The sequence below is a fragment of the Pseudorca crassidens genome, chromosome 1, assembly GCF_039906515.1.
Source record: "Pseudorca crassidens isolate mPseCra1 chromosome 1, mPseCra1.hap1, whole genome shotgun sequence".
Lineage (NCBI taxonomy): Eukaryota > Metazoa > Chordata > Mammalia > Artiodactyla > Delphinidae > Pseudorca > Pseudorca crassidens.
This window is the reverse complement of record NC_090296.1, coordinates 65,554,368-65,575,934: the sequence shown is the minus strand read 5'-3', so window position 1 is coordinate 65,575,934 and position 21,567 is coordinate 65,554,368. Positions and strand designations below refer to the sequence as shown.

General features: G+C 39.1%; 1 protein-coding gene across 11 annotated transcripts in view; it reads left to right on the top strand.

Moving 5' to 3' along the window:
* Nucleotides 1-21,567, top strand: part of NPAS3 (neuronal PAS domain protein 3) — an 871,164-nt gene that overhangs the window by 409,002 nt on the left and 440,595 nt on the right. For 9 of the 11 annotated variants that reach the window (XM_067737815.1, XM_067737799.1, XM_067737848.1 and 6 more), the window contains one exon: nucleotides 18,002-18,084. In XM_067737815.1, coding sequence (XP_067593916.1) covers nucleotides 18,002-18,084 — 83 coding nt within the window. The remainder of the gene's footprint in view (nucleotides 1-18,001; nucleotides 18,085-21,567) is intronic. The other 2 variants (XM_067737808.1, XM_067737833.1) reach the window with 1 other exon arrangement.

Sequence of the window (21,567 nt, the reverse complement as noted above, 5' to 3'; positions counted from 1 at the left end):
CTCGCACTAGAAGAGTGCCTGGCATTTAGTAGACCATCAGTGAATATTTAGAGGAACAATTGTATTCCATTCAACTAGCATATTACTAGACACAGAGCAAACACTCAGTAAAGGTTTATTAAAAGAATAAGCGTGGAGTATGCATTTGATCATGATAAAATAAATTCCCATGCCTGAACCTGCTCAACTGAAGAGACCAGTGGCTTCCTGGAAATGGGAAGGAAGACAGCTGGAAGGCAAATAAAAATGACTGGCGAGTGGCAAAGTCCATTCTCATCAGAATGCTGGTTCAGTTCTTCAGTTCAGATTTTTGGCAAGTGATGCAGATTCTTTTTCAGAAAATGTTGATTGATTGCACAGTTGTACCCACTTCATTTGCAAACCTTCATTATCTCTTTTTCCTTTCCTCCCTCTGTCTGCATTTAGAAGGGGAGGAGCAGTGTATAATTCCACAAAGCAATTTTTGTGAATAAACCAACTAACTGGCTGCTGCTTTCAGACTCAGAGTCCCACACAGAATACAAGTGTCTGCTTTAGTTGTGTGTTCTCTGACTGAGTCTCCTTGCATTCATTCATTTGGGTATTCATTTGATTACTTACTCATTCATTCAAGGAATCATTTGTTCAGTCCCACTAAGTGCCAGGCTGGTCCAGGATGTATGTGGATGCCTGGCTCTTGTCTAAAGCAAGAATTCTTGACATGAGGTCTATGGATGAGTATCAGAGGCTCTCTGGAATTTTTGTAATTGTATGCGCAAAGTTTGGTGTTTGAATATTGCCTTAGGCAGACAGTTTGCTTAAACATGTCTGTTATTCAAAGAAAGAAACACGTTAAGAAGCTCTGACAAAGAGAGGCTTGAGCTAAGCTGTGAATCTAAATAATAGGTCTTCAAATTAGGGGTTTTTTTCTCCTTGATATGTTTCATGGTGGTGATGAGTGTGAAAGTATATGCTTGTGTGTGTTCTTAATTTTAGGTCTGACAATGTTGTCAGCTTGTTTACTAATCTCTAAACTCCAAATAGTGTTCATTTTTCTTATTTAGTTTCTAACTCTGTGTAAATCATAGCCTCTCTAGGTCCCCACGAGGCAGATGGCAATGGTGATGTAGACCTTGATCTGCTAACATAAGCAAGACCTAGTTCCCACTCAGTTAAAATTGATAATTGTGTGGGCTTTTGTTTATATGAAGTCTGAGAAGATGATGGGGTTGTAAGACGTGATTTTGGTTTCCAGTGGTGGTGGCTCTGTACATTTACCTAATCAAGTTATGTTGGAAGTGTTCAGCATCTTAAAACGAATGCCTATTACTGCTAGAGTAGGCCACGAGTGAATCTTCAAGAGAAAATTCAGTGGGCGGTTGCTGACACTCAGTGAATTGCTGGCTCTTTGCCCAAGTATGTGTGAAATGTTTGCACTGGTTTGAGGCCCTGATTGCAGTTGGCTCACAGGGTTTGTGGTGACACTGTAGATTTTATATCATGCCGCAGGAAAGACAGAAACTAGGGACAACATACAGAGGAACAAAATACTCCTAATATTTTAGGAAATAATTCCTAAATATTCCTAATATTTAGGACAAAATAACCCTAGTATTTTCATAAAAATTGGGATAAAGATAGTGATTTAGAAAGTCATCTTTGTCTCAGTTTCCGCTTTTCATAACATGGAGGAAAGAGCTGACATGTGCTGAGTGACTCCCATGGGCTAGAACTCTAGAGTGTTCATTTATTCACAGATATTTACTGTGCACCTTCTGTGTTCTGGGCCCTATTCTAACTGGTAGGGTTTCAGCAGTGCACAAACAATTCCTCCAGCTTAGGAAGGGAACAATGCTAGTGGAGAAGAGAGACAACACGCAAATAAGTTCTAGGAGGAAAATAAAAACAGGGCAGGGGGATGTCACGTGCCCTCACAGCAGCTCTTCTTGACAGAGTGAGACATTGAGGTCCACAGAGCCTAATTTGTCCATGACCACCTGGCTAATAGAGATAAATGGAGGATTTAAAACTCGGTCGGCCTGACTCCAGGACCCAAATCCTTTCCTCTGTGTGCAACCATTTCCCAATAATGTGATTCCTCCCATTGAACTCATGCAAGAAGAAGACAAGGATCATCTTGGGAAGGAATCGGATAGCCTACAGTAAGGGATCTGAGTCAGGACAGTCCCTTTCAGAACACCAAGGTGAGGAGATTGAGATTGGTTCAAGATGGCAGAGTAGAAGGGCGTGCACTCACTCCCTCTTGTGAGAGCACCAGAATCACAACTAACTGCTCAACAGTCATTGACAGGAAGATGCTGGAACTCACCAACAAGGATACCCCACATCCAAAGACAAAGGAGAAGCTGCAATGAGATGGTAGGAGGGGGGCAATCAGAATAAAATCAAATCCCATAACCGCTGGATGGGTGACTCACAAACCAGAGGGCAATTCTACCACAGAAGTCCATCCACTGGAGTGAAGGTTCTGAGCCCCACACTAGGCTTCCCAACCTGGCGGTCCAACAACAGGAGGAGGAATTCCCAGAGAATCAGACTTTGAAGGCTGGTGGGATTTGATTGCAGGACTTTGACAGGACTGGGGGAAACAGAGACTCCACTCTTGGAGGGCACACACAAAGTAGTGTGCACATCAGGACATAGGGGGAAGGAGCAGTGACCCCATAGGAAACTGAACCAGACCTACCGTTGGGGGGGGTCTCCTGCAGAGGCAGGGTGTGGCTCTGGCTCACTGTGGGGACTGGGACACTGGCAGCAGAAGTTCTGAGAAGTGCTTCTTGGTGTGAGCCCTCCCGGAGCCTGCCATTAGCCCCACCAAAGAGCCTGTAGCCTCTAGTGCTTGGTCACCTCAGGCCAGACAACCAACAGGGAGGGAACTCAGCCCCACCCATCAGCAGACAAGTGGATTAAAGTTTTACTGAGCTCTGCCCACCAGAGCAACACCCAGCTCTACCCACCACCAGTCCCTCCCATCAGAAAGCTTGCACAAGTCTCTTAGATAGGCTCATCCACCAGAGGACAGACAGCAGAAGCAAGAAGAACTACAATTCTACAGCCTGTGTAACAAAAACCACATTCACAGAAAGATAGACAAAAAGAAAAGGCAGAGGACTATGTACCAGATGAAGGAACAAGATAAAACCCCAGAAAAACAACTAAGTGAAGTGGAGATAGGCAACCTTCCAGAAAAAGAATTCAGAATAATGATAGTGAAGATGATCCAAGACCTCAGAAAAAGAATGGAGGCAAAGATCGAGAAGATGCAAAAAATGTTTAACAAAAACCTAGAAGAAATAAGAACAGACACCTAGAAGAATTAAAGAACAAACAGAGATGAACAATACAATAACTGAAATGAAAAATACACTAGAAGGAATCAATAGCAGAATAACTGAGGCAGAAGAATGGATAAGTACCTGGAAGACAGAATGGTGGAATTCACGGCTGTGTAACAGGATAAAGAATAAAGAATGAAAATAAATGACGACAGCCTAAGAGACCTCTGGGAGAACATGAAACACACCAACATTCTCATTATAGGGATCCCAGAAGGAGAAGAGAGAGAGAAAGGACCCGAGAAAATATTTGAAGAGATTATAGTCAAAAACCTCCCTAACACGGGAAAGGAAATAGCCACACAAGTCCAGGAGCACAGAGAGTCCCAGGCAAGAAAAACCCAAGGAGAAACATGCCAAGACACATAGTAATCAAACTGACAAAAATTAAAGACAAAGAAAAATTATTAAAAGCAACAAGGGAAAACTGACAAATAACATACAAAGGAACTCCCATAAGGTCAACAGCTGAATTCTCAGCATAAACTCTACAAGCCAGAAGGGAGTGGCACATTATATTTAAAGTGATGAAAGGGAAGAACCTACAACCAAGGTTACTGTACTGGGTCAGGATCTCATTTGGATTTGACGGAGGAATGAGAACCTTTACAGACAAGCAAAAGCTAAGAGAATTCAGCACCACCAAACCAGCTCTACAACAAATGCTAAAGGAACTTCTCTAAGTGGGAAACACAAGCGAAGAAAAGGACCTACAAAAACAAACCCAAAACAATTAAGAAAATGGTGATAGGAACATACATATCAATAATTACCTTAAATGTGAATGGATTAAACACTCGCTTTAAAAGACACAGGCTCGCTGAATGGATACAAAGACAAGACCCATATGTATGCCATCTACAAGAGACCCACTTCAGACCTAGGGACACATACAGACTGGAAGTGAGGGGATGGAAAAAGATATTCCATGAAAATGGAAATCAAAAGAAAGCTGGAGTAGCAATACCCGTATCAGATAAAATAGACTTTAAAATAAAGAATGTTACAAGAGACAAGGAAGGACACTACATAATGATCAAGGGATCAATCCAAGAAGAAGATATAACAATTATAAATATATATGCACCCAACATAGGAGCACCTCAATACATAAGGCAAATGCTAACAGCTATAAAAGAGGAAATCGACAGTAACACACTAATAGTGGGGGACTTTAACACCTCACTTACACCAATGGACAGATCATCCAGACAGAAAATTAATAAGGAAACACAAGCTTTAAATAATACAATAGACCAGGTAGATTTAATTGATATTTATAGGACATTCCATCTGAAAACAATAGATTACACTTTCTTCTCAAGTGCACACAGAACATTCTCCATTATAGATCACATCTTGGGTCACAAACTAAGCCTCAGTAATTTTAAGAAAATTGAAATCATATCAAGCATCTTTTCCAACCACAACACTATGAGATTAGAAATAAATTACAGGGGATAAAACGTAAATAACACAAACACATGGAGGCTTAACAATATGTTACTAAATAACCAAGAGATCACCAAAGAAATCAGAGAGGAAATCAAAAAATACCTAGAGACAAATGACAACGAAAACATGACAATCCAAAATCTATGGGATGCAGCAAAAGCAATTCTAAGAGGGAAGTTTATAGCAATACAATCCTAACTCAAGAAACAAGAAAAATCTCAAGTAAACAGTCTAACCTTACACCTAAAGGAACTAGAGAAAGAAGAAGAAACAAAACCCAGCGTTAGTAGAGGGAAAGAAATCATAAAGATCAGAGCAGAAATAAATGAAATAGAAACAAAGAAAACAATAGGAAAGATTAATAAAACTAAAAGCTGGTTCTTTGAGAACATAAACAAAATTGATAAACCTTTAACTAGACTCATCAAGAAAAAGAGGGAGAGGATTCAAATCAAAAAAATTAGAAATGAAAATGGAGAAGTTACAACAGATACCACAGAAATACAAAGCATCATAAGAGACTGCTACAAGCAACTCTATGCCAATAAAATGGACAACCTGGAAGAAATGGACAAATTCTTAGAAATGTATAACCTTCCAAGACTGAACCAGGAAGAAATAGAAAATATGAAGAGACGAATCACAAGTAATGAAATTGAAACTGTGGTTAAAAACCTTCCAACAAACAAAAGTCCAGGACCAGATGGCTTCACATGTGAATTCTATCAAACATTTAGAGAAGAGCTAACACCCATCCTTCTCAAACTCTCCCAAAAAATTGCAGAGGAAGGAATACTCCCAAACTCATTCTACGAGGCTACCATCACCCTGATACCAAAACCAGACAAAGATACTACAAAAAAAGAAAATTACAGACCAGTATCACTCATGAATATAAATGCAAAAATCCTCAAAAAAAAAATACTAGCAAACAGAATACAACAACACGTTAAAAGGATCATACACCATGGTGAAGTAGGATTTATCCCAGGGATGAATGGATTCTTCAATATACGCAAATCAATCAATGTGATACACCATATTAACAAACCGAAGAAGAAAAACCATATGATCATTACAATAGATACAGAAAATGCTTTTGACAAAAGTCAACACCCATTTATGATAAAAACTCTCCAGAAAGTGGGCATTGAGGGAACCTACCGCGACATAATAAAGGCCATATATGACAAACCCACAGCCAACATCATTCTCAATGGTGAAAAACTGAAAGCATTTCCACTAAGATCAGGAACAAGACAAGGATGTCCACTCTCACCACTCTTATTCCACATTGTTTTGGAAGTCCTAACCACTTCCTAGTCCTAGAGAAGAGAAATAAATAAAAAGAATACAAATTGGAACAGAAGAAGTAAAACTGTCACTGTTTGCAGATGACATGATATTATACATAGAGAATCCTAAAGATGCCACCAGAAAACTACTAGAGCTAATCGATAAAGTTGGTAAAGTTGCAGGATACAAAATTAATACACAGAAAACTCTTGCACTCCTATACACTAACAAGAAAGATCAGAAAGATCTTTATTAAAAATTAAGGAAACAATCCCATTCACCATTGCAACAAAAACAGTAAAATATCTAGGTATAAACCTACCTAAGGAGGTAAAAGACCTGTAGTCAGAAAACTATAAGACACTGATGAAAGAAATCAAGATGACACAGACAGATGTAGAGATATACCATGTTCTTGGATTGGAAGAATCAATATTGTGAAAATGACTATACTACCCAAAGCAATCTACAGATTCAATGCAATCCCTATCAAATAACCAATGGCATTTTTTACAGAACTAGAACAAAAAATCTTAAGATCTGTGTGGAGCCACAAAAGACCCCAAATAGCCAACGCAATCTTAAGGGAAGAAAACAGAGCTGGAGGAATCAGACTCCCTGACTTCAGATGATACTACAAACTACAGTAATCAAGACAATGTGGTACTGACACAAAAACAGAAATATAGATCAACGGAACAGGATAGGAAGCCCAAAGATAAACCCCCGCACCTATGGTCAACTTATCTATTACAAAGGGGACAAGGATATACAATGGAGAAAAGACAATCTCTTCAATAAGTGATGCTGGGAAAACTGGACAACTACATGTAAAAGAATGAAATTAGAACACTTCCTAACACCATACACAGAAATAAACTCAAAATGGGTTAAAGACCTCAGTGTAAGACCAGACACTATAAAACTCTTAGAGGAAAACATAGGAAGAACACTCTTTGACATAAATCACAGCAAGATCTTTTTTGACCCACCTCCTAGAGTAATGGAAATAAAAACAAAAATAAACAAATGGGACCTAATGAAACTTAAAAGCTTTTTCACAGCAAAGGAAACTATAAACCATACGAAAAGACAACCCTCAGACATGGGAGAAAATATTTCCAACAAATCAACAGACAAAGGATTAATCTCCAAAATATATAAACAGCTCATGTAGCGCAATATTAAAAAAACAAACAACCCAATCAAAAAATGGGCAGAAGGCCTAAATAGACTTTTCTCCAAAGAAGACATACAGATGGCCAAGAGGCACATGAAAAGTTGCTCAACATCGCTAATTATTAAAGAAATGCAGATCAAAACTACAGTGAGGTATTACCTCACACCAGTCAGAATAGGCATCATCAGAAAATCTGCAAACAACAAATGCTGGAGAGTGTGTGGAGGAAAGGGAACCCTCTTGCACTGTTGGTGGGAATGTAAATTGATACAGCCACTATGGAGAACAGTATGGAGGTTCCTTAAAAAACTAAAACTAGAACTACCATATGATCCAGCAATCCCACTACTGGGCATATACCCTGAGAAAACCATAATTCAAAAAGACACATGCACCCCAATGTTCATTGCACCACTATTTACAATAGCCAGGTCATGGAAGCAACCTAATGCCCATTGACAGATGAATGGATAAAGAAGATGTGGTACATATATACAATGGAATATTACTTAGCCATAAAAAGGAATGAAAGTGGGCCATTTGTAGAGACGTGGTTGGACCTAGAGACTGTCATACAGAGTGAAGTAAGTCAGAAAGAGAAAAACGAATATCATATGTTAGCGCATATATGTGGAATCTAGAAAAATTGTAGAGATGAACCGATTTGCAGGGCACAAGTAGAGGCACAGATGTAGAGAAGAAATGTATGGACACCAAGGGGGGAAAGCAGTGGGGGAGTGGTGGTGGTGTGATCAATTGGGAGACTGGGATTGACATGTATACACTAATATGTATGAAATGGATAACTAATAAGAACCTGTTGTATAAAACAATAATAAAATAAAATTCAAAAAAAAAGATACATGCATCCCTATGTTCATAGCAGCACTATTCACAATAGCCAAAACATGGAAACCATCTAAATGTCCATCGACAGATGAATGGATAAACAATATGTGGTACGTATATACAATGGAATAGTAGTCAACCATAAAAGAAGAAATGAAATAATGCCCTTTGCAGCAACATGGATGCAACCAGAAATTATCATACTAAGTGAAGTAAGTCAGAAAGAGAAAGACAAATACCATGTGATATCACTTATATGTGGAATCTAAAATATGCCACAAATGAACCGATCTATAAAACAGAAACAGACTCACAGACATAGAGAACAGATTTGTGGTTGCCGTGGGAGAGTGGGGGAGGGAGAGGGATGGACAGGAGTTTGGGGTTGGTAGGTGCAAACTCTCACATTTAGAAAGGGTAAAGAACAAGGTCCTAATGTATAGCACAGGATATAATGTATATCAATATCCTGTGATAAACCATAATGGAAAAGAATATTAAAAATGTATGTATGTGTATAACTGAGTCACTTTGCTGTACAGCAGAGATTGGCATAACATTGTAAATCAACTATACTTCAATAAAAAAAAGTAAAGTTATTCTTAAAAACAACAAAAAACAAAAAAAACCTCCAAGGTGTTAGGACAGTCCATCTGGTGATGGGGTTGCCTCACACAGTGCCAAGCTGTCTTCTGTGGTGTAGGTGTGCACTTCAGGAACTTTGACTCAGGCAGTGCAGGAGGTCGAACAGTAAAGTTAGGGTTTGCAGACAGAGCTGAGCGGAATTTGACTCTCCTGGGTGCAATCATGTGACTGCATGATTAAGCTGTAGTGTTGAGCCCCAAGAAGTTGATGTGGTAGTGGGGTACCCAGCCCTGCAAGTGTCTGTAGGAATATGACAATCCATTGGGGTTGCAGCTTAAGGAAAAGCAAGCTGGAGGTGGCCAGATGGTGAGCCTGGAACCTTGCACACGCAGCTATGTTAATGTGAAATGGTTCTTGCCTCTATGTCCAACCAGTGGATCCCAGGGTCTTGGTTGTCATAGTTCACTGTCTGCGTAACCTCAGCCTTCACACCACAGTTCCAGCAGTACCCCTATCCTGAAGCCTTTCCTGCCTCCACTCTCCCTGCCCCCATCCTGAGTTGAGAGTCGAGAGTCCCACATTTATTGTGTTCTGTTCGTTTGCTTATGTATCAGTCTTCCCACTAGATTCCAGTCACCTGGAGAGTCAGGACGGTGCCTTTTCATTTTTATATTCACTGACAGAGTGCCAAGCAAGAAGTAGAGGCTCAGCATATTTTGCGTGGATACTTTTAGCTTTCTTCTGCTGACATATAAAGAAAGCATTCAGAAATGGAAATGGGAACCGGGCTTACATCACTAGCTCCTAGGCCATTGAGGTTAATATCTTCGATATTATAAATGTTTACTAAATTTTGGATAAGTAGATATAATACCGTGGCCTGAGATAGTTGAGCTCTGGAAGTGGATCAGTGTGACTTTTCAGTAGCAGGTGCGATTATCATCACAGCATCTCGTCCTTTGGGCCAACAGCCCACTACTTCATGGAAGTATTTATGTTGACTACTCTTTTGTCAGAAAGTCACTAAAGACACTGCCAAGCATTGATGTGGTCCAAGAGTGAGCTAGCAAGCGAGAGAATGTGAATATGGTTGAATATATGAATGGGTGAACAGGAGAAGGAGGAGGAGAAAGGGACAGAGACGCTGCCTTCTTTCTACCTCGGAGACACAAGCTACTTCCTGCAGAGCCAGTGTTTCTCAGCTCCCTGTCGTATCACTGGCCTGGGAAAGCCTAGAGGATGGATGGAGCATTAGACTGGAAGTAATAAAGTTGCTCCTGACTTACCTCACTATTTGTAGCAGATGTTACAAATGTCATAACATGAAGCTTTGGGATCAGACTTGGAAAAAAAAAATCAAGATAACAGCTGTGGACTTTTTCCTTTTATCAGTGAGTGCTGACTGACACCATACAGCTTCAGTGATAATCTCCACTCCCTTCCTACTGGGCAGAATCATGCCACTGACAGTCTGTGCGCCACTGAGGTCAGAAGGGGTGACAGTTGTACAACGGCACTCAACTGAAAGGCTTTTTTAAGACAGTTTGCAAAATGAAAGTATAATAATCCTTTTTTTTCAGCCCCGGGGACCTACCAAATCTAAGCCCCATTAAAAATTTAAACTTCTCAAAAACATTTCTAGCATATCATTGGAGGAGGTCATTTCTACCAATTAAAGGACAAGTAGCCAACTTTGCCCGGTTAGTGCTGCATTCAAATCCCAAGTTAGATGCGTCCTCTCTAGTTTTCCTTTTGATAGCTATGGTCAGAATGCGCTTGCTGTCTTTCTGTGAATGGTGCCCTTAATTCATGCGATCCCATGGTATTCCTTCCTGACATACACAGAGTAGGTAATTTGTAGAAGGTTGTCATGGGAAGAAAAGGAACGAGAACAACAGCAACAACAAGAAAAGAAGCAGCTCAGAGCTAGAGCTTGCAGATGGTACTCAAGGGACAGAGCACCTTCCCACATCAGGCACGTGTTCAGGCTCTGAGCCCGGGCTGGTGTCTGCACTGCCCACTCCCTGTGGCCCACGGGACCCTTCTATCACACAGGACTGCCTCGCTCAGTAGACTCTGTGTTGGTCATCTTTGTGCTCTCAGTGCCCAGCAAAGTGCCTGCCATGTAGTGAGGTTCAGTACGTGTTTGCTGCGATAGCCCTGAAGCCAGAATAAACTCGTTGATATCTTCTTGCTGAGTTCACGTTAGATAAAAATCAAGACCCCCTGCCACTCAAAGTTTCTCCTAGTCTGCATTCTTCATTCTCGAGTCACTTTATAACTGCCTCACTCTTAAAACTTCCCCAGATGGAGAGGGAGTGCAATTCATGATATCCATATCTCTGCTGGAATCCAAAGACAGGAATTAGTCAGGGTCTATTTTTTTATCTTTTATTTATTTTGTAAATACAAAGAGGAAATTTTCATTTCCTTCACTGTGTAAAGGGAATTAAATAGTTAACTTTAAACTTTGCATCCAAAGCAACCCCTGTAGCATCAATTTGTTGAAGCCAAGAAATATATTCAGAAAAGGCTTGGAATTGTGTTTGGACTTCAAGTCCTTTAAAAGTGACTGTTTTTTTATATCCATTGTTATGGAAATGATGAAGAAAGTTAAATTGGAATGATTACTACGTACCATTTTCAGAAAGTCCTGTTTGGATTTGCAACAGTTACTTTGAAGTAGCAAGAAATAAAGCATGCCTTCATCTATTAGTCCAATCCTGCCCTTACACCTCCATGCACCTCTTGAGGATTCCCCTCATGTGCCCCACTCCCCAACCTTCAGCCTAGACTGTGGATCATGCCTGTATGTTCCCGAGGTTTCTGTTCTCAGAGATGTTGACTGTCAGGGCTTCATCATTCCCTCAGGTGCTGTCACTCCAAACAGCAGCTTAACCCATTGCCTTAAGAATTTCATTGCCAAGGGGAAGTTTGGGTTCCCTCAAGAAGAATGTTAACTACTCTGTAGCCCGTGTAAGGTAAATATAATAGCTCCTATAGTAACTTCCAGATTGTCAGAGAATGGCTATTCCTCTTTCCCCAGCTACAGATGAAGAAATAACTGCTTTGGTAAGTCTCATTTCCTTCAGTGGAAAAGCAAGGCAGGTGGGCAAAATGACTTTTTTTTTTAATTAATAAATTTATTTATTTATTTTTGGCTGCATTGGGTCTTCGTTGCTGTGCGTGGGCTTTTCTCTAGTTGCGGCGAGTGCAGGCTACTCTTGTTGTGGTGCGTGGGCTTCTCATTGCAGTGGCTTCTCTTGTTGTGGAGCACGGGCTCTAGGCTTGTGGGCTTCAGTAGCTGCGGCTTGCGGGCTCAGTAGCTATGGCTCGCAGGCTCTAGAGCGCAGGCTCAGTAGTTGTGGCGCGTGGGCTTAGTTGCTCCACGGCATGTGGGGTATTCCCGGACCAGGACTCGAACCCGTGTCCCCTGCATTGGCAAGCGGATTCTTAACCACTGTGCCACCAGGCAAGTCCCCAAATGACTCTAAAATGGAAACTCAGTACTAAAAAGAAGTCCCTGTAATTTGTACAAAAACCTTTTCAAGACTTATTAAAGTAATACTTGGGTGCTATTTCACTTTTAGACAGTTTTGCCATTTTGATGGAGAAAAGTTTTGTAAAGAAAAGTTTTCAAAAATATGTGAATACTACTTAGTTCTTCAGAAGATAAGAAGCGCGTGATAAACACATCCTTGTTTAAACAGATCTGTTTGAATGTTGTGTTTGCCCTTAGTTTGTACTAGTTGAAGCCATACAGATAGGCTTTTTGGGGAAAAGCAGACATGGTTCCTTCTTCTTAAGTTCAGCAATTCACTTGTAAATATTAATACTCTCACAGTCATATCACCCTTAATGCTTTTCCCTAATATATTCAATCCATACTTAAAATGTGGGAGAAATTTAAATGTGTTGAGTCAAAGAATTTTTTGAATCAGCATAAGACTTCTTAGAGTTTCAACTATTTTAATAGATTAAATACCTCTTTTGTCTACATGGCTAATATAATGTGTTAATGGGTTTGGGGTATGAATTATTAAGATGTATTTTTTGATTTTTAAAAATATTCTAGATATGAATTTAAAAATAAACCCAAACTGTACTATTTTTGAATATGGGAGGTTTTCCTTCTTACATTTAATGTTAATCTAACATTCAAATGCCGGATTAATAATACTTGTCCCTATTTCTCTTCTCTGGTCTTCAGTTATCCTGTATTTTAAGTGGCAAAAAACTAATCTTGGTTGAAAGTACACTGTAAAAGCATTGTTATTCTTTGTTTTCAGATATTTGCATTATGCACTGTGTGGAAACTCCACATATCCTGCTTTTGACAATAGAGTTTCTGTTTTAGTGCCGCTGTATAGGTTAAGCTGGTACCTAACACTGGTTATTTGAGTGTATCATCTCCATCCCAACCTGAAGTTCCCCCAATGTTTAGGGCATGCACAAACAATGAGGAATTTAGTGTTGAAAGGGTACAAATTGTGAATCTGGGCAGTAGGCAGAGCTGTGAGAATGAGTGTCAGAATGAAGAATTGGTCCCATAGTCAATGAAGGCATATAAATGTTTATTTTATATAAAGGGAAACACACACGCACACACAACTGCATACCTCATAAACTTCTAAGGCTCCTGGGAAAACCCTCCCTGGCTTCATTTGCCCTACAGTGAGGGAGGCTAATTGACATTCTTCAAAGGAAATCCCTTTTCTTCTCTTTGGTAGCCATGGAAAGACTCATTAAGCATTCTGTACTCCTTTCTTTCCCAGACCCTGACTTTGCTTAGCCCAAGTGCTAAAGCCCAGGGAGTGATGTCGGGATTTCATTAAGCATGCCCTTCAGTCCTCTCTTCCCCCAAGCTCAGTGTGGGAACAGAGCCTTGCCCCTTAGATGACAGATTCAGAGGGTACCCATAAAGCTTGCCTTTTTACTCGGTGGATGATTTTGCTCTTGAAATAGCACCTGCAGGATGTTAAGGCTACATTCACCCATCCTGCCATTCCGCTCCCCATGGAGGGAGAGCTGGATGAGAAAGTCGCTCTAAAATGGTCTTCCCTATCTGCTAATGACAACTTTTTCCAAATAAAACAATCTCTTGGAAATCCTGCCTCACTATGTCATACTCTACCTTTGAATATCTTTTTCAAGTGATCCCTGAAATAATGAGCCCCTTTCTCTCTGCCTGCCTGTGGTTTACCTTCCCACTGTGAGCTGTGCTCGTGAGGAGCTGGGGCAGTGCCAGCTTCTCTGGAAATGGGGGTGGGGAGGGTTAGGAGGAAAAGGGCAATGCAGGACACAAGGCAAGAAGGGCTCGTGACTTTTCCCTCTTTCATTATGTGTGTCCACTGAGCTGTCCTGTTTCTGTTTTGTAATGGGTTCTTATGTGGCAAGCTGACCTTTTGGCTGAATAGGTCAAACTCCCACTGAGCAATAATCCTCAGCCTTCCTGGTGTTTGTGCATCCCCGAAGGTGACAGGCACTGGTTAGGAATATGACTGGGAGTGTGTGGTACATTTCCCCAAAGAGGAATTGTCTTTTACTGCACTTAATTAATTCTCAAAGACTACCTCACAAGGTTATGTGGAAGAGTCTAGATTAGAGTATTTTTGCTGACGTTGTTGAGGGACAAAACTAATTTTTCAGATACATATTTCAGATTGGGGCTTCCTTCTGTCTTCCTTTTTTAATGAGAGAAAGGCCAAAGGCACAATCCTAATGATTCATCATATCATTTTAGAATTCTGAGACAATCAGAATTTCTTTAGCTGATTTTTAAAAATCTTTCTCCCTATATATCTCTTCCATTTAAAGTCTCTTAAAACTCTAGGTGTTTTATTTCTAACCCTTGAAAAACATGAGATGATCATGTTGTGGTCTTGATAATTATATGCTGGGCCTAGGTTTGTTTTGAATTGCTTAAAATTTTCTTGTGGAACGTTTATTAGGTCTTATAACACTAGTTACTCTACAGTAGCTAGCAGTTTTCAGTGTCAAATAGTTACTCAGTCAATGCTGAATCGAATTTGAATTACTATATTACTATAGCTTGATTTTTTTTTCTTTTAACAGTTTATATAACCTGTTCAGTTTATACAACTCTCACATCTCACTGTCAGTGACTTAAAAGATATAATCCTCACAGATAACGGGATTATGTGTTCCATTTATTTAGCAATGTGCTGTGCATTTTTTAGTTAATTTAGTGTTGTTTAAATTTCAAACGCAGTGTCTTTTAATTGAACAGACAAATGAATGAAGTGTCTGTAGATCAGATAAAGCATTGACCTATTCAGCAATAAGAAGTACGCAGTGTGTGTGGGCTACCAACTGGTTTTAGAAATGGTCAACTTCCAAAATAAAACAATCTGAGAGAGCTTCATAAGCAATGTATTACTTTTCTGAGAATGATGAGCCTCACTGAGGAAATGCCTCTTTAGTTTTTCTTTAAGCACGAATGATAATCCGTAAACACAGTGACATTAACACAGAGGAACAAAATAACTGCATCATTCCTGAGTTATCAGATTATTGTCTAAATACTCAAAATACCAAATGTGGTAGGATGAAAAGTACAAGATAAAAAGTACATTATTTAACATCTATTCAGTTACCAATAATGCTACAGTCAGAGCTGGGCTTCTACTGGAGGCATAATGGACTCCTGTTTAACATATTTATGTTGGTTGTAAAATTAGGAACTGTCATTACAGCCCCATATCACCTGCATAAGTGCAAAACATATAAATCAAGAGAAGTTCCAGTGCCATAAAAATGCCATTGAAGAGAAACGCATGAAACCACTTACAAGATGCTTGTATGTTATGCTAGCATGTACTAGGATGCACACACTCAGATTTCTAGAGGGTCTGAAGAACAAAGAAAAATAACTATGCAGGAAGGACTCATGGATAGAAGAGCTGATGAAGGCATGTGGGATCCCCAGGCTGACTAAGGAGCTTTTAAAATAAAATTCCTAATTATTTATGCATTTGCAACATTTACTTAGAGAACAGCTGAGCCCTAAGTTGAGGAAAGGCAGGAAAAGAAAGGCCATCAATGGACAGGCTTAAATAACCCCTGCAGGACCCCACTGTAGTCACCTGTTTCCATGCTTCTAGAGGGCAGTTGTTACTGGAGCATGCTTCTTGGGCCTTCTAGTAAATAAACATGTTCCCTTCCTTTCCTGTGATGTTTTAGGGTCCTCTGTAGGTTGGTGGCTGTTGCTCTCTTGCCCCACTCTTAATCCAGTTCTTTGGAGAATAGTCTGTGTTCTCTAAGATCAACCCATTTCTTCTGTGAGGTACAATGGTTTATTTTGAACTTCATAATTGGAAGTCCTGAAATGCCCCCAAATTATGAACTATTAATAAGGAGCTTTCTGGATCCTAATTACTGCCTCAAAAACAGAGTGGACACTTTTGAAGTTTTTCAACACCCCCCTTCTGCCTCCCCAGAGCTCCCCTCCCCACAACAATCTTAACAAAAAAAAAAGAACTGCAGATTTTATTCATGTGGGATCATTCACACCAAGCTACCATAATGTGCAATTAACACTCTAGAAACTGAAAACAGTATTCAGCAAGACAGCTGCATTATCAAAAATGCCAAAGGAGTTTTGAAGGGAGTAATGTGCATGTTAGAATAGGAAATTAATCAGAAATGCCACACACCCAGTAGTACTGTCTTAAGTACATCTTAGATTAAAAATTTAAAAATCATATGTCTATGCTTACAGTAATGATTAGTCTTAGGATAGAAAACTGATTTTTCTATTTTAAGAATATTAGTTGTGTGTTTTGCTTCTGAAGCAAATGAAGAATTTGGAATTGAGATCTTTAAGATCCCTTCCAACTGGAATATTCTTTGATAATAATCACTCTTCAATTATATTTTATAAATTTTCCCATTGAAAATAATGCCCCTTTTATTTCTTCTTGCTAGTGATAATGATACTTACCACTCATGCTATTTTCAAAGTGCCTTTCAGACCTGGCAGACATTAGCTTTCAATTGCAGGGGTAAACTGCCTATTTTGCACAGCACAATAATCATAAGTACATTTATATTATAATCCCTACTAAGCTATGGATCCAACTGACTGACTTAGTAACTGAAACGAAGCAGAATTATCCCAGCAGCATTTTGCTGGAATTTTCTTGTCAACTAGCTGAAAGTGTTTTGAGAAGTAAGAAAGTAGGGGATTTGATTTTATTTTCAATTTATAGTGTCTAGGTTTGAGAGAATAGAGGTTTGTCATACAATTTTTTAAGAAAAGCAGGAAGACATAAAGAATGTACCTGTTGGAAATATGGAAAAGTTCAGAATATTTTTGTTCATAAATTACTGGAAAGCAAATTGATTTTTATGTTTGAGAACTTTTTGAAACAGGGAAAAGAGCCAGAACAGATTCAAAAGCAAATTGTGATCCCATTCCAAAAAAAAAAATTGTAAAGAGAAGGCCCTCAATTTTGGATCCCCAAATATCATGCATTAAGCTCTTTTGTTAGGGGTTGGGAGGCCCTTCGGGTGTATGTGCCTGCAGACAGCACATGTAGGGTATGCCAGGAAGAGAAAGACAAACTATAAGTTAGTAGGAGAACAGAAGAATACAGATAAGAAAACAGTCACAGACCTGCAGGACACATGCTGGGCAAGCATCCACCTGGGCTCCCTGTAGGTCCTGTAGGAATAGTTACATGTGAATATTCAGTAAATATGAAATCCAGCCATCCTGAGACACTTAACACTAGTGCAAACAGTCATTAATGAGACTCTCTTAGCCGACATGTTGTGCTTATTAAATTATGATAAAGTTATTGCATTAGAACATTTAAAAAGTCCTGTTTGCTTTTTTCTAGCCTAGAGGATATTAAACATTCAGGTTTCTCTGGGAGGAAAAGGCAATACGTATATGCTTTAAAAATAACAATAGCTAAATTTTAAGAAAAACAGTTTACCAATTTATTTTAAAAGAGTGCGAACATTCATATTTGTTTTGTTTTTTTGCTCCAGTGTAGGAAAAATAGCTCAAAAAGGAAAAGAAAATTGTTTTAAGTCTGGATATGATTTTTAATGTTTGTAGAAGTTGATATTCTGAGATGGAAATTCACCCTAGGCTCTGATTTTGCTCAAGCAACTCAGAACCAGAGTTAACACTGGGTTGTGTTTCTCTCAGATCTCTTTGATATAGTAGCTGTCTAGTGATACAGTTACAGAGAAATGAAGCTGAAGGTGTAAATCAGAGCCCCAACTTAATTTTTTTTCTTTCTTTCTTTTCTTTTCTTTTTCTTTTAAGTTATAGGTGCACAGCGAAGGAGAAGCCCCAGTGCACTGGCCATTGAAGTATTTGAAGCACATTTGGGAAGTCACATTTTGCAGGTACCTTTAAATGAAAAAGAAACTTGCTTATATTTTACTAAGAAAAATCCATATGTTTAGTCTTTTTATAAAAATGTCTTTTATTGCAGCTATGTATATGACTGTTGCTATTTTATCTTGGAATTCTGAAATTCTTATGAATTTATATTTTTCTTTTTAGAAAGCCATCCCTTGAGAGCATATTAATGAGAAAGGGAGGGCAAGTATTATTTGTGCTATAATAATTGAGATGAATTGCACTACTCAGTTGATGCACAATGTATAGTAGCTGGCTGTTCCCAGAATGATTGTGTGTGCTGCATTTGTAAGTGGACATATGCGTGTGTCTTTGGAGCTATATATTGTTTTTGGAAGAGCAAAGAAGTTTTGTTGTGAAAGTAGTGTGACATTTTTATGTGTTGTCAAATTTCAGTTGTTCTTTGCTTGAGTTTGTATTCATAAGTGCTTCCAGTCCTAATGTTTGTTTCCCCAAATAACAGTCTCTGTCAGGGTGAGATGTTAGAGTACATTTTTAAGTAAAAGGAGACAAATAGTAATAATTTGATTTTTTTCCAGTGACTTTCATGACAAATAAATGTGAGGGTGACTAGGGTGGACCTGTAGTTATTTACTCTTGGAGAAAATTGATCACAAACTTAGCACCTCACTTACTCAAAACTTGTTCTCTTAAAACTTTGCCATCAATCTGACCCATCTTCCTTAATCCACGGGGTAATTGTTCTACGTTGTTTCTGTTTCCAGGATAAATGTTGCCCTTGCCAAAGCTTTTTTTCTTTACCATGTAAAATACATTTTTAACGTGGAATTAGAGAAGCAGACACATGTGGGATGTTTAGGCATCTTATTTGAAAAAGATGGTTATGTTTTTCTTAGATGAGATTTGGGGTAAAAATAAAGCTAAACTCCAGATTCCTGTCCATTCAGAGTAATTTTTTGTTAAAAAAAAGACCTCTGTGGTGCTTTCATTTTCTAGATAGCCAAAAGTAGTACTGAATCTACCATATTATTTCTGACAATATGTACCTTAGAAAACTGCTATCATCACATGTCCATGGTCAAATTAGAGTGGTTCTCCTAAATGGTTCCTTGGCTGGCAGCTTCAGTATCACCTGAGACACTTGTTCAAAGGACAAATTCCTGAGCCTCTCCTGGACCTAGTAAATCAGGATCTTCAGGGTGAAATCCAGGAATTTGTTATTTTTAGTAACCCTTTGAGATAATTTTGATGTTTTATTAGGTCTGAGATGTCACAATTCACATTTGCAAATTTAAGGCCCTGAAAAGTCTTACTTTTTTTTTTTTTTATTTCGATATTTCTCATTTCTCCCGTAATATCTGTTAACATCCCGTAGAACTGATGTTTCTTGAACTACACCTTGGGAGATGCTATTCTATTGTGCACATAAAGTTTTGAATTACCTTTGCAGTAGATTAGGTTCGGGGATACAGAGAGGATATTTCTTTCTAAAACTTTGAATTTTTATTTCCCTCTTTTCTGTGCATTTTTGTGCATAATCTCCTTTATAAGTTTTGTATGAGTGATACCATATATACCACTGTCCCTCTGTATTTGTGGGGGATTGGTTTCAGGACCCCTGTGGATACCAAAATCTGTGGCTGCTCGAGTCCCTTATATAAAATGGCATAGAATTTGTGTATAACCTACGCATGTCCTCTTATATACTTTAAATCATCTCTAGATTACTTGTAATACCTAATAACATGTGAATGCTATATAGATTGTTGGTAGCATGTGGCAAGTTTAGATTTTTCTTTGTGGAGCTTTCTGGATTTTTTTCGAAGATCTTTGATCCGTGTTGGTTGAATCTGTGGATATGTATGGCCAACTGTACATTGTTAGATTCTGATGTGATCCAGGATGACTCCTATTTCTATTCTGACGCAGTCAGTGCGTAAGACTTTGTCAGTGAGAGAAATGGTTCAAACAGTATTCTATCATCCTGTAAATGCTCTCTGGAAATCTTGAGTTCAGCATTCTGTAGGGAGGCGGACTTAGGAGCTGCAAGAATTTGAAACTAATTTAAAACACAAAACTTAGGAATTTGAATGGAACATAAGCTCAGTGAGAGCAATGTAGAGTTATAATATAGGATGGCTGTCCCCAGTGCCAGTTCAACATTGGGCTCCACTGAGAGAGCAGAGGATCTAGATGAGGCTGCTGAGCTCTCTGCTCTTTGGTTTGGTCACACCCGCCTTAGACAACACTCTTCAAGAGAAACATAGACAGCTGGATGTCATTTGGAGTGGAATAACTAGATGTGTTTTGTGAACTAGAAATCGTGTCACATGAGATGTGGCAAAGGGCTTGGTGAAGCTACGTGTGGAAAACACGTGGCATAAAAAGGACATTAATATCCTCTCTATCTATCTGAAGGCCTCATGCCCAAAGAAAAAAAACAAACAAAAAAAAGGATTAGATCCGTTCTGTGTAGCTTCAGAGTGTAGAAAGAAGAGAAAGGGGTGAAAATTGAATAGAAAAAAAAATCACCTTCATATAACAAAAGTTGCAAATAGGGCTGTCTATATCTCCAACATGCTCAAAGCCTTTAGCCTTAGGAGAAGTATAGGTGGCTTGGTAAGGATGCTTTCAAGAAAGTCAGACATACAAGTGTGGTTGCCCTAGATAGTCTTGAAATTGTCATAGAAACTAGAAATTCCTATCATTAGATTCTAAAACCAAAGTTTATGGAGGGGAAGAACTGTATATGCTCTTCAAAATGATATGCTAGAATTGTAGGCACGAAGGGGTTGGGAAGTAGTAGTAACAAGAAGGGCTTCCTTTAAGCTATCTGGTTAGATATCTTTCCTCCTAGCAGGATAACTCTTGAACCCATAGATCTGTGTCTGTACCACATTCAAAGTATCTCAGTAGTCTGCTAGGGTAAGATGATTTCCTTATTTTCCTTCAGGAGGTTCCAAAGTTGAATCTGGTTGATTCATGGGCACTGGGATGAATTCTTTCTTCCTTCCTTCTCTCCTACCATTCTTTCATTTGCAAATATCTGAAAAAAACCCTGTGTGGTCAACAAGGTGGGCGTGGTCTATAATATCACAGTTTATCATCATTACAAAAAAAGAAAAAAATTAAATAGTAACAACAGAATTTGCTGTAGTAGGCACATGGCTACTCTCCTTAACTAGCTTGCAATCATTTGGTTAAAGAACCAGGAGGCTTCATAAAGTGAGAAGCATCACAGTGGTCAAGTGCTATGGGGCTGCGAAAGAGCGAGGCTCTGAATTTGCCACAAGGCATCAGAGAAGACGTCTCAAGTTGTTGATGGCTGAATAGGAGTTTATTAGGCAAATACAATGGAAGAATATTGCAATCAAAGAAATGTCGAACACAAAGGCATGGGGGCAAGTCATAATAGATCTTGTCTGGGGACTGTTAAGCTGTTCAATTTGATGGCTGTTTTACATGCACAGGGGAGCATGTAAGAGATAAAGATGGAGAACTTATGA